Source organism: Hyaena hyaena, unplaced genomic scaffold (genome assembly GCF_003009895.1).
Source record: "Hyaena hyaena isolate Hyena2069 unplaced genomic scaffold, ASM300989v1 scaffold_88, whole genome shotgun sequence".
Classification (NCBI taxonomy): Eukaryota; Metazoa; Chordata; class Mammalia; order Carnivora; family Hyaenidae; genus Hyaena; species Hyaena hyaena.
This window is the reverse complement of record NW_024080720.1, coordinates 2,112,387-2,132,834: the sequence shown is the minus strand read 5'-3', so window position 1 is coordinate 2,132,834 and position 20,448 is coordinate 2,112,387. Positions and strand designations below refer to the sequence as shown.

At 47.1% G+C, this 20,448-nt stretch overlaps 1 protein-coding gene across 2 annotated transcripts in view; it reads right to left on the bottom strand.

The window, feature by feature from the left end:
* PRKCB (protein kinase C beta) overlaps window positions 1–18,487 on the bottom strand; it is a 329,605-nt gene extending 311,118 nt beyond the window's left edge. The window contains exons 1-2 of one of the 2 annotated variants that reach the window (XM_039234397.1): window positions 18,122–18,487; window positions 17,096–17,127 (exon numbers count right to left, since the gene is read on the bottom strand). In XM_039234397.1, coding sequence (XP_039090328.1) covers window positions 17,096–17,127; window positions 18,122–18,294 — 205 coding nt within the window. In that variant the 5' untranslated portion in view covers window positions 18,295–18,487. The remainder of the gene's footprint in view (window positions 1–17,095; window positions 17,128–18,121) is intronic. The other variant, XM_039234398.1, reaches the window with a different exon arrangement.
* Window positions 18,488–20,448: the final 1,961 nt, after the last annotated feature.

Below are 20,448 nucleotides of genomic sequence, written 5' to 3'. Positions count from 1 at the left end.
CCATGCATTGGCTTTGGTCTCTATCACAACGACTGCACCAGAGTACAGTGGCTTCCCGGCTTCCCTCAATCCCTCATTCGTGTCATGCCCCAGACCTGATTATCCAATAAGCCACCTGTGTGCAGATCTTCATCTTTTAAGACAAAGCATCAATGACATTGGCCAAAGTCACAGGAGGAAATTTAAGTGAGAATGCTGACTTCAGGACATTTTTCCAAGGGTATTTTTGAGACCTCTTTTTTTTTTCTTCCAGAACTAACATTTAACGACTAGCAATCACATGTCTTTGCATACCACGTCTCATTCAATCCTCATGGTCTCCTAGGAGGTAGGCTCTCGATCCTTACCTTCATTGCACAGATGAGACACCAAAGATTAAAGAGGCTAAGAAAGGATGCCACTTGTGCCCAGGAACACACATGTGCTCAGCAGAGGAGCTGATGTCTGACCCCACACCCTTGACCTCATCCCGATCCCATCACAGCTCTATAATCACACTCGCCACACTGGGTCACACAAATTCACTCTCATATCTGTCTCTTTGAGGATCTCCCCCCGCCCCGACACCACAAGGGCCAGGACCTCATGTTGCAAATCTCAAGCTCTTGGTGCAGTGCCAAGAACAAGGCAGAACCTGGATGGTAGTGATGGAAGTAATGGTAGTAGTACTCAGAAGCAGTGGTGGCAGTACTCAGTGGTTGGTAGCATTATTCAGTAGTGATGGTGGTAATAATCAGTAGTGATGGCAGTAGTAAAGGCAGTGTATTCAGTTGTCATGGTGGTAGTAATGGTGGTAGCATTCGGTAGTAATGGTGGTAGTAATGATAGCATTCAGTAGTAACAGTGGTAGTAATGGTGGTAGAATTCAGTTGTAATGATAGTATTCAGTAGTGACGGTGATATTCAGTAGTATTGGCAGTAGTAATGGTGGTAGTATTCAGTAGTAATGGTGAGAATAATGGTGGGATTCTTCAGCAGTAATGGCGGGAGTATTCAGTGGTAATGGTGGGAGTAACCAGTGCTTCCTGTGCGCCAAGCCCTGCACTGAGCCCTTTATACAACAACATATCATTTGTCCCTGGCCACTTCCCTATGAAGTAGGTCCTCTTATTAGGTGCAAGCAGTAAGCACTCACTTGGGACCTGCTGTAGAAGCCAGTACAGTTCACCAGATGCACACTGTACGAGGGCATGTTTTATAGAGCTAAGCAGTCACGAGGGCCTGAAATTGGTCTAGTAGCTTCCTCAAAATACCACCCATACTTTGCAGCTTCTCCCAGCAAGAGGAGGAGTCTATTCTCTCCTTTATTTCCTCCTTTAATTCCAGGATGGGCTTGTGGCTTGATTTCACTGACAGAGTATGTCACAAGTGACACTGCGCAAGCTCCAAGCCGAGGTTTCAAGAGGCCCCCCAGCCACTGCTTTGTGAATGGGGGACACACCACCTCCGTGAGACCAAGCACAGGCTGGCCTGCTGGAAGAGGAGAGACCACCGGAGAAAGGCCCTGGTGTCCCAGGCCCCTCAGCCGTGGCCCCAAATGTGTGAGCCCAGCCAGGAACCACCAAGCCCTGTCCAGACCGGGTCGCACAGCTGAGCACAGCCCAAATCACTGACCCACAGAAAGACCTAAATAAAATGGTAGTTAAAAGGTTTGTGCTAAGTAAGTGCTAAGGTTTGAGGTGGTTTGTAACAAACAATAGGTAATTGGTTTCTTAGGTGTCTTGATATCTAAAAGTAGAACCACCAAAGGATTTGTCTACAGGAGAGATGACAAACAAGCAAAAGAAAAGAACACAGAAGTGTATATGACATCCACCAGCAACCAGGAGAGCCAAGAATTCTGACCAGCTAGCAAACTACAACTTCTGACAAGCACCAGACTGTTCTAATACCTACAAACAAGAGAGTGCTTCTTCATTTCATACTTCACAGCAAAACAGACCGGGCTCTTCCCCAAACATACCCCCATGTGTTTGATAAGATAAAGAGGTCTAGAGTTTCACATCTGTTTTTACTGAAGTTCAGTAAGAGATCAAATCGGATACATCATCCCAAAGGGAAAGGAAATCATGGCTGTGGGGACCGGAGCAGGGCTTGCTTTGTTCACCAACATGTTTCCCCACCAGACAGAGCTGGTTGATATGTGCCAGGGCCCCTTGCAGTTGACACAGCCCTGTACGAACAGAAGATGAGCAGAAGTAACATATGTCCCTTTCAGGCTGGGGCAGTTAAAAAATGAGTGTGCTTTGGGGGCACCTGGGTGGCTCAGTTGGTTGAGCCTCTGACTTCGGCTCAGGTCATGATCTCACAGTTTGTGAGTTCGAGCCCCGCATCCAGCTTTGCACTGATGGTGTGGAGCCTGCTTGGGATTCTGTCTTCCCCTTCTCTCTGACCCTACCCAGCTTGTGCCCTTGCTCTCTCTCTCAAAATAAACAAACTTAAAAAAATAAAATAAACATTAAAAAATATTTAAAAAAGAAATGAGTGTGCTTTCTTGTGTTCTCTCCCCATCCACCGAGCCAAGGGAGAGAAAGCTGGAGCCCTGAAGGACTGCATGGAAAACTGCCTGACCAGGATCACCCACAGCGATCAGTGCCATGAGAAAGAAAGAAATCCTTTTCTGTTAAACCACAGGGACTTTAAGGCTTATCTGTTATAGCGGCTTTAACAGATTCTTACTAATACCTTAACTAGCATAGCTGTTTTGGGTTTTTTAAATATATTTTAATGTTTTTATTTATTTTTGAGAGAGAGAAAGACATAGCTTGAGTCAGGAGGGCCAGAGAGAGAGGGACACACAGAATCCAAAGCAGGCTCCAGGCTCTGAGCTAGCAGTCAGCACTGAGCCCGACGTGGGGCTCAAACCCACGAACCATGAGATCATGACCTGAGCCAGTCAGATGCTTAACCAACTGAGCCATTCAGGTGCCCCATTACAGATGTTTTTAAATGCAAGCCCTAACAATAGTTTATGAGCTCCAAATTTTCCGGGTATTAACAGAACTAAATTATTTGATGGGAAGATTGTCAGAATGCCCTGGCTTCCTTGTTCTACAGTTTGCACCCGATGGGCAACATTGAAATAAGAAGCAGATGTCCCCCCAAGAAGGCAAACGGTACCATCCCTCGATGACTGACTCCAGAATGTGCTTGTCTCCCATATGGATGTCACTTCTGTGTGTACAACTAAAAAAGTCCCAACTAATATTTTTGAGGTTCCGCCTCAGTGATTTACACTTCCTTTTTTAAATGTTCTGTTAAGGGGCACCCGGGTGGCCCAGTCGGTTGAGCATCCGACTTCGGCTCAGGTCATGATCTCGCCATGCATGGGTTCCAACCCCATGTGGGGTTCTGTGCTGACAGCTCAGAGCCTAGAGCCTGCTTCCGATTCTGTGTCTCCCCTACTCTCTGCCCCTCCTTTGCTCATACTCTGTCTCTCTCTCAAAAATAAGTAAACATTAAAAAAATAATAATAAAGTAAATATTCTATTAGAGTATAATGACAGAAAAGCACATATAAGTATACAGCTCAGTGAAATGTCATGATCTGAACACATCTGTGTAACCAGCACCCGGATAAAGAAACAGAACATCGGTGGCATCCCGGAAGCCTCTCTCAGTGATGACCCCCAGGGCAATGACTGTCCTACCCTATATCCCCTTTAATTACTTTCATCGGCTCCTGAACATCAAGTGAATGGGTCATACAGAAGGTATTGTGCCTGACTTTTTCAGCTTAGGAGAATCATTTGTGCTATATATAGCTGCAGTCGGTTCCTGTTCGTTGCTGTACAATATTCCATTGTGTGTCCACTATTCTGCTGAGGGCCAACGGAGGTGGCTTCCAGCATATGTTATGTTAGAGGAAATTCTTTTCACTCCGGCCCACCAGGGTCCATGATGAACAAAGGCAGGGACTTCAGTAGAGGAACTATTCATCTTCACGGAAAAACATGGACAAAGCATGAGGCTGTGCCCCAAGTTAGCAGCATACTTTTGAAAATCACTTCCCAACAGGCTCTAGGAAGGGCAATTTGGGAGGGGCGGGGAGGGGAGGGACGGGTTCAAACAAAAGTAATCAGAGCCTGTGAACTAGAAAGTGATATAATTCTCATAAAAGTCACAGATCGAGCCATAAAAAACTAGCACCAAAACCCAAATCATATGACTCCTTCTTACAGTCATTTCTCCCCTATACCATTTGTTCAGTCAACAGGTATTTATTGAGCACATCCTATGAGCCAGGTTTGAGCTGGGTACTTCAGAAAGAACAGGAAATGAGACAGATGTGGCCCCTACACACACAAAACTGACACTCTGGTGGCAAAGACTAAACACTCAAACTAATATATAATTAGAAAATGTAAAGTTGACAGGGGTTATGCAATTGTACAAGGGGGAATCTGGTTTGGAAAAGCTGGGAAGGTTTCTCTGAAGAAGTGACAGTGAGCTAAGTTCTGAAGGAAGAGTAGGAGGCAAGCTGGGGAAGAGGAGAGGAAAGACCAATTGAAGCTGAAAACAGAGTATGTGCAAATGCCCTGGGGTAGATAGGGCTGTATCCTGATTGAAGAAGAGCAGTTGGGTCTTTACCTAAAAAGTGAAAAGTGAATAAAAGGGAGGTACAAGCATGGTTCATGAAGACCCAGGGCAGACAAGGACTTGTAACTCATGGGAAAGACTCTGGACTTAAATCTGGGAAGAACAGAAAAACCAGTCATCAAAAAGAGGTGTATCTGGAGCGCCTGGTGGCTCAGCCAGTTAAGCGTTTGACTCTGGATTTCAACTCAGTTCATGATCTCACGGTTCATGAGATCAAGCCCCGTGTCAAGCTCTGTGCTAACAGTGCAAAACCTGCTTGGGGTTCTCTCTCTCCCTTTCTCTCTGCCCCTTTTGTGCTCATGTGCATGAGTGCATGCTCTCTCTCTCTCTCTCTTTCTCTTAAAAAATAAATAAACTTTAAAAAACTGTGTTTTAGGGGCGCCTGGGTGGCTTAGTCGGTTAAGCGTCCGACTTTCGCTTGGGTCATGATCTCGCGGTTCATGGGTTCGAGCCCGGCATCAAGCTCTGTGCTGACAGCCAGCTCAGAGCCTGGAGCCTATTTCAGAGTCTGTGTCTCCCTCTCTCTCTCTGACCGTCCCCTGCTCATGCTGTCTCTCTCTCTCTCTCTCCTAGAAATAGATAAAAATATTTTTTAAAAAACTGTGTTTTAAAAAAACATGAGTATCTAACTGAAATACAAAGATGTCCCTCGCCACTCTATGCCAATCTTCCTTTCCTATGTGCACTATTTGGCCCAGATAGAATTATCAATAATCCCAAGCATACATTTTGCTCACACATAAAAACAACCCAGATAACAGATATAAGTTGTCATTTGCAGCATCACAAAAATCCTAAATAATGACCCTCACTTAAGGGAGGGAATAAAGATCTTCAAAATACGGTTAGCTCCTAAAAATCACCCGAGAGCATCATCACAAGAGACAGTCTTGCAGGCTTCACCCTCCACCTTCACCCACATTATTTGGCAGCTTCTTCTTCAACCCAAAAGAGCACATAAACATTCCATCTGGAGGATGAAGGAAACTCAAAATTTAAAAAGTGAAATGGTCAGAAATCTATTTAAAGTTGAAATGCCATCAACACGTTTTCAAAATGAAGGCAGCAGATGGGACCATCGCAGATCTCAATTCAGCTTCTGAGGTTTCCCACAAATTAAAGCCTCCAAAGCCAGGAAACTGTTGCACAGAAAACACTGTTGCTCACCCGTGTTCCTGTCACAGCTCTGACCCCAGCTTAGAGTTTCTCGCTCAGAAACATTGTAAGTTGCACCTGCACCTAATACTATCGCCCAGAGCGTGTAAACACGTTCCTTCTTGCATCAAGTCCTTGACTCGAGATCATTGCATTTGCCTCCCCAACAGGATTATAGAGTTGGTAAGGACAAGACGGCGCCCGGCCCCAGGAATAAATCCAAATAGCTGCCATTTATCAAGCGCTCAGTGTATGTCAGGCAAGGCACTAAAGAATTGCTGGACCTGTGCCCTATAAACAAGATACTATTGTTTCCTTTTACCTCTAAAGAAACAAAAGCTCAAAGAGTTTAAGGAAATATGTTCATCCGCCCTGTAACAAGAAGCTAAGATTGGCGGCAATGCCTTTCAATTTCCAAAGCACAAACTCCTCACCACCCATGCAGCACGGGCTCCATTAACTCCATTAACACGTGGTGGATAAGTGACAGCAGCCGGGAGGGAGAAGGCAGTGGGAGGATTCTTTTCAGAGGAAAAATCATTTCCACGGCCCTCTCCGCCTAAGGATGCAGGGAAGAGAGATATCCCTATTGTTAGAACCATAAAAATAACCCAGTAACCACCTCCCAAAATAGAACAATCAACAGTATGACTGACACGAACATCTCTTTACGGTGTGAAAAATAGCAATAGCCCCTTGATGCTCCGGTGACACCCCTGACAGCCTCTGAATGGTCATTTCAGTTTCCCTTACCTGCCCTCCAACCCCACAAGCCTGGAATTGCAGGATCTGAGTCACGGCAATTACTGGTTCAAATGCACTTCATGCTCCTCTTTCTCAAACGTTTAGCCACTTCCCTCACCCTCAAACATCCCGCTTTAGAACACTGATAGCAAGCACCTCCTAGTCACTATCCTGCCTTCACAAGGTCCAAACCCTCCTATGTGACATTGACCTTCCAAGCACCGCGCCCACCCCTCCCCCCCCAGCACGTCCTCCTTCCCATTCCCTGCATGTGCCGTGTTCTCTCCTTCATGTGTCTCAACTTGAGTTGTCCTCTGCCTGAAACACCCTTCCCAGCCTCCAGCCTCTTGTCAATCTGGGAACTCCCACTCCTGCTGTAAGACTGTTCCCAAATGTTACCTCCTTTGTGGAATCTTCTCGACCCCTCCCAGGAGTAAGGATGTCATCTCACTTCTCATTTATGTGGCGGGACTAACTGGCCATGTGCCAGTCTCCCCACCAATGACCAGGAAGACCATCAAGGGCAAGGATAGATTCCTCTTCAAAGCCCATACTACAACTGGACATTCCACAATGTATTTCTTCTAAGTTATGTATTAATTGCTCTTCTTCTTCCACTAGAATGTAAACTCCATGAGAGCAGGGACTCTGTCTGCTTCACTGCTCTAGTTTCAGTGCCTAAAACAGTACCTGAAACATGGCAGGCCCTCAACATGAATGGATGGAAAAATGGCTGAGTAGATAGATGAAATGGATTAGTACATGGGTTGGTGGGGTAGATGGATGGAGAGATAGATCGTTGGATCAAGCCAGGTAGGTTTCACCAGCCCAGGGTCATAGAGTCAAGGAGACAGAGCAGGATTTGAAATCAAGTCTGTCTGATTTTTGAGACTATCCTCTCAATTCAATTTATACTATCTATCTAGAAACCCAAAGTCTGGTCACTGGACAGTGGCAAGGTAAAAAAAGTGTCCAGAATTCCCGCCCCCACCTGGGAACATGGTTATTATTGAGCTAAATTAATTTCCATCTACTTAGTAAGTGCCAAGACTCAACAGGAAGGCATCTGAACCCTCCCAGTCTGGGCCTCAGTTCTTCAGATTCAATAGGGCAACGTTCTCTGTGTGTGCTGAGGGAAAAGAAGACATCCAGAAGACACAAACAAGCAGGAAAGAAGACAATAAAAAGTAACAGCAACAATACCAACAGTAATATTAAAAGATTGATACTTCTGAATAAAAGCCACCATCTCTTCCAAACCCTGCAATTGTGATGTCTTTCAATTCTCTGCTACATTGAGCTTTCTTCCAATACCAACCATTTCTGGGAAAAACAATACAGCCAGTATGAAATTAGACCCAGAGGTAAAACAAGACAAGGCTTGACATTAGGCTAAAGTCGGGGGGAGGGGGGGAACGTGAGGGGATGGTTTATGGGTAGAAACTAACATATCCCTATGTGCTCATAATTCTCTGTAGTTCTTTTATAATAAAAAATACAGAACATTTATTAAGTGCCCAAATTTGTGTTAGAGCGGCGTTAAAGACACATTAGCACCAAACCGAGATCAGAAAAGACGGAGATCATTTTCTGCATGTGATTCAATGGGGCTTACTGTGAAGCTACTTACAAATTATCCTCCAAATGAGAGAAAACACTGCCTAAGTCAACAAAATGAACATCTGTAGAACATCAGACCTCAACCCAGGGTAAGGAAGGTATCCAGGAGGCAAGACGAGTAATCCTGTGTCCCTAAAAATTGGCTTTCAGTTCAGATGCCTCTCACTGAGATGCTTTACACTCCCTTTTTACTTATTCTCAATCTGTCAGCTCAGACTTTCTCTTCCACCTCCAAAATGATCTGATTTTTCTCCACATCAAACTGCAACCCCTAAAACAACAAAGAAGCCAGCTTATTATCTGGGTTATTAGCTAGGAGGTAATGAAGTTCTTTGTCGAACTGACAGGGAAGCAGCTATCTGACTCTACTAAATATTCATCTTACTGGTGACCATGGCACAAGTCAAGAGTCAGGGCTTCCCAATATGAACAGACATGTCTCCAAAGAGGACATCCAGATGGCCAACAGACACATGAAATGATGCTCAGCATCCCTCCTCATCAGGGAAATACAAATCAAAACCACACTGAGATACCACCTCACGCCAGTCAGAGTGGCTAAAATGAGCAAATCAGAGAACTCTACATGCTGGCGAGGATGTGGAGAAACGGGCACCCTCCTACACTGTTGGTGGGGATGTAAACTGGTGCAGCCCCTCTGGGAAACAGTGTGGAGGTTCCTCAGGAAATTAACAATAGAACTCTCCTATAACCCAGCAATAGCACTGCTAGGAATTTACCCAAGGGATACAGAAATGCTGAGGCATAGGAGCACATGTACCCCAATGTTCACAGCAGCACTCTCAACAATAGCTAAAACATGGAAAGAGCCTAAGTGTCCATCAACGGACGAATGGATCAAGAAGATGTGGTTTATCTATACCATGGAATACTACATGGCAGTGAGAAAGAATGAAATCTGGCCATGTGTAGCAACATGGATGGACCTTGAGGGTGTTATGCTGAGCGAAATAAGTCAGGCAGAAAAGGACAAATATCATATATTTGCATGTATAGGAGGATTAGGAGGAACTTAACGGAGGACCATGGGGGAGGAGAAGGGGGGAAATAGTGGGGGAGAGGGAGGGAGGCAAACCATGAGAGACTCTTGAATGCTGAGAACAAACTAAGGACTGATGGGTGTTGGGGGGTAGGGGGGAGATGGGCATGGAGGAGGGCACTTGTGGGGATGAGCACTGGGTGTTATATGGAAACCAACTTGACAATAAACTATTTGTAAAAAAAAAAAAAAAAGAGTCAGGCTTCCCTGCAAAATGTGACAGAGATAAGACCTTCTGTGGATCTTTATCGAGGACGAGAGCAGCTTCAAAATACAGATTTTTTATCTCTGGCTTCCTGGCAACTCAGACTTTCCCATTACTTCAGAGAATGGGAAGTTATCTGCCTTTTGTTTTTCCTTTTTAATTCTCAGACCAAAGAATTCCCTGACGCCCCCCGCCCTCCAACCATTGCATAGGTTCACATCCCCCTTATAAGTTCTCACAGCACCCTGTACCTTTCCTGCAAAGCACTTAACAAAAGTACAGTTAAATATTGGTCCAGTGATTTGTAGAATATCATTTTTTTAATGTTTTATTTATTTTTGTGAAACAGTGCAAGTGTGGGAGTCACAGAGAGAGAGGGGACAGAGGCACTGAGGCAGGTTCGGTGCTGACAGCAGAGAGCCCGATATGGGTCTCGAACTCACAAAGCGTGATAAAGACCTGAGCTGAAGTCAGATGCTCAACCAATGAGCCACCCAGCCACCCCATGATTTGTAGAATATTTACACTGTAAGCTGCATGACATTAGGATCTTCTTGAGCTCATTCACCATTGTATTCCTACCATCTAAAATAGTTCCTGACATACAGAACATAATGAGTGAATTTTTTTGGAAGCATGAATGAATATATGGAAGGAAGGATGGATGGATGGATGGATGGATGGATGGATGGATGGATGGAAGGATGGATGGATGGATGGATGGAAGGATGGAAGGATGGATGGATGGATGGATGGATGGATGGATGGATGGATGGATAAATGCATGTAATAAACATATAAAGCTCCTACCAGATTTTCAAGCAGGCATCACACCTCCAAATGCCACATGTAAACACTGTGGATTTTGTACCCTTATAAAAAGGCCAATGACCTATCTGTATGATATCACACAATTTCAATGGAGAAATAGGATGAGTCAAGTCAAAGAATCCATGAAATTAGATCAAATGCCAAAAATGATGAGACCAAGCTTTTGAATCCATCATCCAGAGCTGGTGAAATATTCAGCTGATCCTTCTACCCACCCAAGAATTAACTGGACTACAAAATCAAAAGAGCAGAGCATGGATTTTAAACTGTATTTGTAGTAATTTAACTACCTGTAGCTGAAAAGCATCAAAAGGAGATGCATATTCTCAAAACTATGACATACTGATGTATTTACATATGCTTTTATATACATGCATGTGTGCACATACGCACAGAGACAGAAACAGAAAGCTAGGAAGAAAGAGACAGAGAAAGAAGAGAGACCTCAATAACAAGAATACACATAAATAATTGTCAAAACTTCAGTTCATCTTTTGACCAATTAGCTTCTCTGTTATCTTTTTCTTTCTTGACTCAAATACACCATAAACATGCTGTACGCGGTTCTAGGCAGCCCACTTGGAGTATCACTTAGATACTTGGAGTATCACTGGTATCTTATTTTTTTTTAATGTTTTATTTATTTCTGAGAGAGAGAGAGAGAGAGGCAGCGTGAGCAGGGGAGAGTCAGAGAAAGAGGGAGACAAAGAATGCAAAACAGGCTCCAGGCTCTGAGCTAGCTGTCAGCACAGAGTCCGATGTGGGACTCGATCATGACCTGAGCCAAAGTCAGACGCTTAACCGACTGAGCCACCCAGGCACCCCACAACGTATCTTTTTAATTACTTTCTAAGAACCTGCATATCATATCAACTACATTTCCAAAGGTGGTATTTTCCATATTTATAGAAAGGCATTCTGTTGCCGTGACATTTTGAGCTTGCCCCAAGTGCTCAACCGCTAAAAATGAATTTACTGTTGCCTCTCCAACAAATCAGCCCTCCTTTTTAAGACCCAGTATCAATTCATCTAAATATTTTTTTAATGTTTGTTTATTTTTGAGAAAGAGAGAGAGAGCTTGCACAACTGGAAGAGGGGCAGAGAGAGGGAGACACAATCCGAAGCGGGCTCTATGCTGACAGCAGAGAGCCTGATATGAGGTTCCAACTCGTGAACCACGAGATCATGACTGAGCCACCAAGGGCCCCCACGCTAAAGATTTTTTTTTAATTTTTTTGAATATTTATTTATTTTTCAAAGAGAGACAGCATGCATGCGAGCAGGGGAGGGACAGAAAAAATAAAAAAGTCAAACCATCAAATACAAAGTCAAGGACCTTCTGTCTTTGATCTACATAGAACCCTCAGGACACATTCAGAAAAAGCTAAGGTGAGCAGAGTTTCACCCACAGGCCTCTGGGACCTGCTTCTGGAAGGGAAATGGAATAATAGAAGGACACTCCAGTAGCTAACAGCCTTACTGACTGATTGTACATAAAACAAAGAAATAAAATAAAATAACATAACATAAAATAAATTTAATCTAATTAAATTTAATTTAATTTTAAAAATACTTCTTTATGAGAAAGTTCTACCTGAAGTATAGGATATTGTATTATAAGCTGCCAGGGAAAACGATGCCAAAAAGAAAATAAACCTGATTCAGCTTTGATTGTTGTTGGTTTTTTTTAAATATTTTTATTTATTTCTAGGAGACAGAGAGACAGTGTGAGCAGGGGAGGGTCAGAGAGAGAGGGAGACACAGACTCTGAAACAGGCTCTAGGCTCTGAGCTGGCAGTCAGCACAGAGCCCGACGCGGGGCTCAAACCCACGAACCGCGAGATCGTGACCTAAGCGAAAGTCGGACGGACGCTTAACTGACTAAGCCACCCAGGCGCCCCTGATTGTTGTTTTTAAAAAGAGCGTATTTTAATCTGTATGTGTTTAATATGTATGTGTTGACTACACACTAAAATACACTTGTATCCCACAGAGTCGACACTGATAAAAAACAGCAGTGGTTGAGTTTATGCAACATTTTGGGGTTCTTAAAGAATAACTTCTATTAAAAGGTTAAAACGCTTTTGAATCTCCACAGGAAAGGGAAGAGCTGGCTTACTCATTATAATCATCCCTGCTAGGTCTTTATAGTCAGAAAACTAGTGCTCTGGGGTTTTTCTAGAGAGTCCCTGACAATTTGAGATCTTTCTCACGAGGAAAGTGTGAGAAAAGAAAATCTGAACAAGCCTGGCTGGCTGAACAGTGCACACACTGGTGTTGCCCAGAGCCTATGAAGAAACACATCTGAGAGGAAAACCCACCTAAATACACGAAAGCAGCCTAGTCATTCAACGACTTCCAGAATGAACTCTCCCACTTTGACAGAGTTTCCTACCACAAATCAAGTAATAATGATCATCCCACTTAGAGTCATGGATACTGACTGTGGACATTTCTCTTGCACCTTGGTATGCACAATAACCCTATGACATAGGTACTATTAGCCCCATTTTACAGATGAGGAAACTGAGGCCACTACAGGTGGATGATTTACCCAAGTTCACAAAGTAGGTGGCAGAGCAGAGATTGAAACTCAGCTCTACCCGACTCCAAACCCATGCTATGAATTCTGAATCTCTAAATGGTATTGCTTGCCAGCTTATACTAAAATAACTTCTTTTTTAAAAAAAATAGTTTTGGGGCACCTGAGTAGCTCAGACTTCAGCTCAGGTCATGATCCCGCAGTTCTTGAGTTCAAGCCCCACACGGGGCTCTGTGCTGACAGATCAGAGCCTGGAACCTGCTTCAAATTCTGTGTCTCCCACTCTGTCTGCCCCTCCCCTGAACACTCTCTCTCTCCCTCAAAAATAAACAAACATTTTTTAAAAATTTAATTAGTTTTTCTCTCTGCAAAACTGCAAAAGCTTCTTGGTGTAAGAGTCGAAAGCCACCCAAAGGCTTGTTTTTCATTACAATTAACACACAAATGCAAGTTCTAAGGTTCTCTAAAGAATGCCAGAGAAAAGTCGGCCTTGCTTTTCTGGGGGCCCCACTTATTATCCAGAATTTAGTTTCATGATACGGATGCTCAGCCCTAGCATCCTGTCACCAGAGGCCTTAAACTATCTCACGGAGAGTGGTTTTATAGAACATAGAGAACATGGGTAACAAAAAGGGGAGAAACTATGTGGCAATCTAGAATTTTGTCCTCTAGCAGCACAAAAATAAGGAAATCTATCCATACGCTCCCCTGAGCACACAGACATCCATGATTTCCCATGGCTGATGGACTTCCCATCCTTCCTCCCTCAGCCCCTCCCAGCATCCCGTTTCCATGGCAGCAAGATGGAGTATGGAGGCTCCGTGGGTTCCGTGCCTTAGGATCATCCTACACACCTCCTATCCAAGAACGGTGCAGACTAAACCCCCTCTCCCCTTCTGCTTTTGAAATGGAACACCCCGCCGCCCTAACCTGTAGCTGGGAACAGGGCGACTTGAAATTAACATTACATTTTCCATATACCCTTTTGTAACACTGTGCCGGTAGGTGATTTAGTCTGACCTAGTAGCAGAGAGGCAGAAGTATCTCACAGCAAGTTCCAGAAGGGGCAGTGACCATGTGGCCTTTGCCTTTCTTTTTACCCTTTCCTCCTTGCTGGCTGAAACAAAGATGCGATGACTGGATAGTCTAGCTTCCTTCTCGGGCCATGAGCTTATTGGCACTTTCTGGATGGTGGAGCAGAAAACTGAAAGGACCCAGGATCCTGGGCTCTGGACCTCTGACTCAAGTAAGAAACTAAAACCTTATGTATCCTTGGAGCCCCTGGGTGGCTCAGTCAGTGAAGCACCGCACTTCAGCTCAGGTCGTGATCTCATAGTTGATAAGATCGAGCCCGGCCTCTGGTGAGTTCGGGCTCTGCACCCTCTCTGCGCCTCATGGGTTTCTCTCTCCCTCTCTCTCTCTCTGCCCCTTGCTCACTTGCGTGCTTTCTCTCTCTCTCTCTCTTTCTCTCTCTTAAAAATACATACATACCTACATACATACATAAACCTTATATATTCTCTATAAAATGTTGATCCCATTTTAACTGGGCACAGTTTAAGAGGAAATTGGTGGTGCCAAAATATTCAGGTGGTTCCAAATTCAGTCGCAGGTAACTCTGAGCAGATCATCAGGTAACGTTCTCCCCTTCCTGGCTGCCTCCCTCCAACCTAAGCATCTCTATGTCAGGGGCTGCCGGTCCGCCCTCTCCCCCTCTCTTGCTTGTTTCCACTCCTGCCCAGATGGAATATACTGCCAAAACAGTGACATGGGTGACCAGCCGTTCACAGCTGGATTTCGGCTCTCACCTGGCAGCTGGCTCCATGGCAAAGCAACCCTTTAGAGACAGTCTTCTCTCACACCCGCCCCAACACTGGGGTAGTTGGGGGACAATCACAGGAGCTGATGTGCTCTGAGTGCTTACTCCATGCTGAGCTCTGATCCAAACATCTCATACGCAACAGCTTCGAGCTACTAAGCAACTTTTTAAGGTAGATCCTGTTTTTTGGACCCATTTTATAGACAAGGAACCTGAGCTCAGTAACACGGCTGGGAAGCCTCGAAGCTAGATTCAAACTCACAGTGACTTGCCTGATGGCCTGTACATCTATGTCCACTACACTACATTGCCTCTCAGGGACAGAAGGAAAATAAAGGTGATTAAAAATAATAATAGTAAAAATGCAAATAATAATAAGTACTTCTACTTCTGAAGTTGCTGTATTTGATTGGAAACTTTAATTCTGCTTTATTCTCACTACACCAGAAAATTCCTACCACTTTCCAGGCTTTGAGAAACAGGATCTCCTGCTTCAGATATGCCATCACCTACACATCCAGAGTGACTTCCCCATGCACCAGTGTCTGTGGAGCAAGTGGGAAAGCAGCAATAAAAATATTAAAAAATCACCCTCGACACCAGCAAGTGACAAAGACAGAAATGGATGCATGAAAGTGAAAGGTAACCTCAAAGATCATCTACACGTTCCAGTACTAAGACACCACTGATATTCTGCTTCCGGGGCCAAAGTTCTAGAAAACAATCTGTTTGCAACAGAGCCTAAGTTGTTGCCACTTTAAAGGGATTCAGGAAGACTTGAAACTAACATAACACTGTTACATGTTAATTATACTTCAATTAAAATAATAATAATAAAATAAAAATAAGAGGGGCACCTGGGTGGCTCAGTCGGTTAAGCATCTGACTCTTGATTTCGGCTCAGGTCATGATCCCACAGTTCATGGGTTCGAGCCCCATGTCAGGCTCTGTGCTGACAATGTGGAACCTGCTTGGGATTCTCTCTCTCCCTCTCTCTCTCTCTCTCTCTCTCTCCCCTTCCTCTACTCGTGTGTGCTCTCCCTCTCAAAATAAATAAATAAACTTTTAAAAAGTATGTAAAACTGGAAAAAAATAATAAAAGGATTTGGGAAGTTGTCTGGTGCAGAGCGTGAGACAGGGGCTCCACACCTTGGTAAGAGAGGCTGGGCAGGTCCGTAAGGCTCACTGGATGGGCCAGCTCTTCCCTAGGTCGTAGTTGAAGGAACCTGCAAGTCTTAGAAGACAGCAGTGCCACACTGAGAGCACCAAGTACAACTGACAATGCCGCCCACACTCACCAGGGATCACTGGACTTTTCCCTGGAGGGTGGAGGTGCTACAACAAAAATTAGTGCTAAGTCACGTCGCAGACTTTTGGGCGCTCAAATGCTTTCTTCTTCTGATCTAAACCAGCTCCCCAGCGCGGTCAGTTTGCCCCGAAGACACACCCCAGAAATGAGACATTTCTCACCAAACTCAACCACACATGGCTCAAAATTGGGGAGGGGGAAAAAAAACTTCCCAGAACAGAAGTTGCAAACTTGAATGCCTACCAGAGCCAGAAATTCTGGGTGAAGCGGGCCCAGCTGGGACGGACTGAGATAAAATGGTGAATGTGTGCCCCTCTCTATGAAAATGGCTCCAAAAGACTATTCCAACAAGAAAGTGGGTCCAATTCTCATCAAACTTGAAGTTGGAAATTCAAGGATGTATGTGAAATCTCCCAGTTCTAAATGTGGACATCAAATTCAAAAAATGTTGGACACCCTAAGGGCTAAACAAATCCGCAGATAATCTGACCATGGAGAGCAAATTTGCAAGGAGGGATGGCCAAGGCTACCTGACACAGGAATACAAGTACTAGGTTTAGCATCCCTGGCTAGGGTCAAGGATCTCAAACCAGGTGCAAGGACCCAGGTAACCAATCACTTGGAGTCCTTCCTGAAGGTAGCCAGAAGATGGAAAAGGCAATTTAAACCAGCGCCTGTGAGGCACCCCATCTGGAACGACCTCTTTCAGAGAAGGCGGAGGCCCAGGGGACAACCACGGGCACCTTTCTAGGGGATGCACCATATGCAGAGGCGGCAGCCACCTGCGCAGACTTCTGTGAAGCAGGGGAAGAGGCAGAACGTCTCTGTGTGAGATGAGGAAGGGCCTCTCTGAGGAAGGATCCTCCCCGAAATGGCCCCTGGAGACACTTCCTCCAGAAGCAGGACTGGCCAAGCAAGATAGGTGCAGGGGGCAGGATTGGACTCTTCCGTGGCAGGGAAGGCAGACAGGGTGCATGCTCTTGCTTGGCAGGCAGGGTCCCCCACTGCACTCAGCTTTCCCGGATGGAGCACCGCTGCCCCACATACACACACACTTTAAAAGGGACCTTTGGTGGTGATGCATTCCTAGCTTGGCAGGTCACTCCGGCAGAAGTGATTCCTTCACTCCCTGCCTAACTCAGTCACTTCTAGAAAGTCTTTTTCACCATCTCTTCCCACAATCTGGGCATCCCCAGAGCCCCACGGCCTACCTTGGCACTGGAATCCTTGCTTCCCGAAGCCCCTGCAAAGGCAGAAACAGGCATGTCAGCAAGCCCTAGGGGCCCAGCCACCAGCTAGTTCCCCCACGTCACCCCCCTTCCCCGGCCCCTTTACCCCAGGTGCAACCTCCAAGCCACAGGCGGATGCCCAAGAGTCTTCCGCCTTTGGTGGAGGGGGCAGCTGGGAGCTCGGCGGTAACCCCCACCTCCCCTCGGAAGGCAGAAGAGGGAGGCTGCGACCACCAGGTGGCGGGATGGGGGGAGCGTTTCCGTCGCAAGGAGGGTGGGGGGCAGGCGGGAGATCTGCCCACAGAGATGCCCCGGTACCTTCGGGGAGAGAGAAGAGATAAAACCGCATCCAGAGGGAGGATAAGAGAGACCCCTCGGCGGTGCTGTTCCCCAGGGGTCTGCGAAGAGAGAAAGGGCTCCCCATGTCTAGAGGGACGGGGTGAGAGCTGGGGAATAAAGATCCCCGCAGTGAAGCGAGAGGAAAACCGAGGAGCGCGAAGGCGAACCCTGGCCCGCCGGAAAGCGCAATAAGAGAGAACCCGGGGCGCCACGGCGGGAGACGCAGAAGGGGAGGAAAGGATGCCCCACGCCCGCGGGGAGATAGACAGGACTCCCGGGACACTGCCCCCGGAAAGGAGGGGAGGGGGTGCAGGCGCCTCGAGCCTGGAAGGAGGCGGGGAGACGGGGAACCCCGGGCGAGCGGGAACTCCAGGGAGGGACCGCCATCCCGCGCTCGGAGCAGCTGGAGAGCCAGCGCCCGCGACGCGGCCCCGGGGCGCTCGCGGGGCGGCAGGAGAGAAGAGCGAGCCGGAGGCACCCTGCGGCCGGCCGTCTGGGGCCGGGGAGGAGGAAGCCGCAGGACTGTGCACCCGGGCGTCCGGGGCGGGGAGCTGGGGACGCGGGGCCCGGCGGCGCTCGACCCGCCTCGGGGACACGGAAAGGGAGGCCCCCGCGCGCGGCGCTGCCCTCGGGGCCCCGGGAAGGTGCCCTGCGCCGGCGCGCTCTCACCAGATGAAGTCGGTGCAGTGGCTGCAGAAGGTGGGCTGCTTGAAGAAGCGGGCGGTGAATTTGTGGTTCTTCACCTCGTGCACGTTCTTCTGCCGGAGGGCGCCTTTGCGGGCGAAGCGCACGGTGCTCTCCTCGCCCTCGCTCGGCGGCGGCCCCGCAGCCGGGTCAGCCATCTTGCGCGCGGGGAGCGGGAGCCGAGAGGTGCCGGCCCCGGGGCCGCGGGAGCGCGGGATGCGGGCCCGGGAGGCGCGCGAGGAGGCGGCTGCTGCTGCCGCCCGGGGCCGCGGGCGCTTCCCCTGCGCCGGCTCTGGCCGCCGCGGCGCGCGGAGCTGAGGCTGTCACTCGCCCAGCTGCCACCGCTCGTCCAGCTGCGCTTGGCACCGCTGGCCCCAGCTGCGGGGGAGGGAGGCGGAGCCCCGGGCAGGCCCCGCCTCCGTCATTTGCATCGCGCCCAGGCCCCGCCCAGCGCCGCCAGCTGCTTTACATATTGGCACCCCGGAGGCTGCCGGCCTCCCAGCGAGGTGCTCACCGCCGCAGCGCTGCGGCGCGGGGACCGCAGCCTGCGATCGTCAGACCTGAGCCTCGCTCCCCTGCCCCACTCCTGGGCCTGGGATTGCATTAAGGGGATGAGCACCTTGGGTGCGCCCCCTGGAGAACCCAGAGCGGAAGGACTGACGGGGACTGGGGGTGGGAGGTGCCGAGGGTGGGCGCGACGGATTCCACCCGGCCTCTGCAGAGACTGGTACCCATCCACCCCGCCTCCATCCCATTGGTCATTCTGCACGCGTCTCCTGGAGGGATGGACTCCCGCTGTCACTCACGCGGAAAGGCCTGTGTCTCCACACACTTAACACACACATACGCACACTCTTACTGCAGAGGTAGGGGAGGAGCAATCTTATTATTATATGTGTGTGTGTGAGACAGCGTACATGTATATATATGTATATACACATCTCTCTTTTATATGTATATAATATATATTATATAATGTATATATAATATATATATAATCACCACAAAGACTTCTCTTGGCTTTGCTTGCCCAACCATTTTGAAGAGAACTCCCTACTCCCTTCCACCAAGAGACTCAGTTTCTTCAACTGTAAAATGTGGCTGATGGGGACCCATCTTCACAAATCCTGGTCATATCTGTGCACCATCTGAAAAAAAAGTCTATCCGGTTGTTGAGTTTGAATAGCAAGAGGGATTCATAGTAGTAAAATTTCTTCAGATGCTGCCACCTGCCTAAAACACCTGCATCTGGAGGCTTCTTCTATGTGTTAAAGCAGGGAATTAACAAATATTAGATAGATACTAAAGACACACATCCAACTGGGGCCCAGTCCTGGATGGAATCTCAAGAATAGAAAGTTAACCAAAAAGAATGACAATTGTCTAGATGAGTAAATAATGCAGTGTAATTTAGTTCCCTACCCATGCCCTGTGTCTCAAACATCCCCCCCACCATGCCCTACTCTCTGGGAACACAGCACTGCATTGGACTATGAACTTCTTACTAGACCTAGGCTCTGAGAGCAGGTCCTGCTCACCACTGCGTCATCAGAGCCAAACTCCGTGTCTCACACCTTCCCAGAGCCCAATAAATATTGGTTGAAAGAGTAAGTGATTACGTAAGTAAGTGAGCAAATGAAAGCTTAAAGGTCACTATCCCTTACCCTGCACCATGTCCTGTAGGTGTTCAATAATAATAAGAATCAAGTGGTAGGTAGATGTCACAGGTACTTGCATTGTCTTCCTTAGTCCTTACAACAACGACCTTGTGTAAGTCCAGAATTTTCATTATGAATAAGGGTGGCATGGCTCAGGCTGATTAAGATATACACCCAAAGTCACGCTGTTGTTGAATGGAGAGGTTAGGCCAGCCTAACTACAAAGCCTACTGGTGATAAAGGCGTGAACAGGCGTGAAAGAGAACAGGGTGGCGTTGAACCAGCTACACTGAGCTCCTGCCTAATGAAGCTCAGGTACCGCCATGATGATTTTGCCTAGAAGGTGCCAAGTGGTAAGTCATAATTAGGCTGCATGTGGAGAGCAAGGGCTGTGTTAATAGAATGGCCCTCTGCTGCATAGGAATTCAAAGGTAAGGAGGAAAAAATAGCATTCACTTTTAAGGTTGATGTGTTTTGGAAACTGGATGCTCCTGTCTATTATTAGTCCTTTAAGAGGCCCCATAACCAACCAGGGAGGCTTGGGAAAACATCCCAGGAGACATTGCTGCTGAAGGAGATTTCCTTTGAACCGATGAGCTGGAAGCTTGCAGCCCACATCCTGCCTTTTGAACGAAGTGCTCTGGATGACTTTGC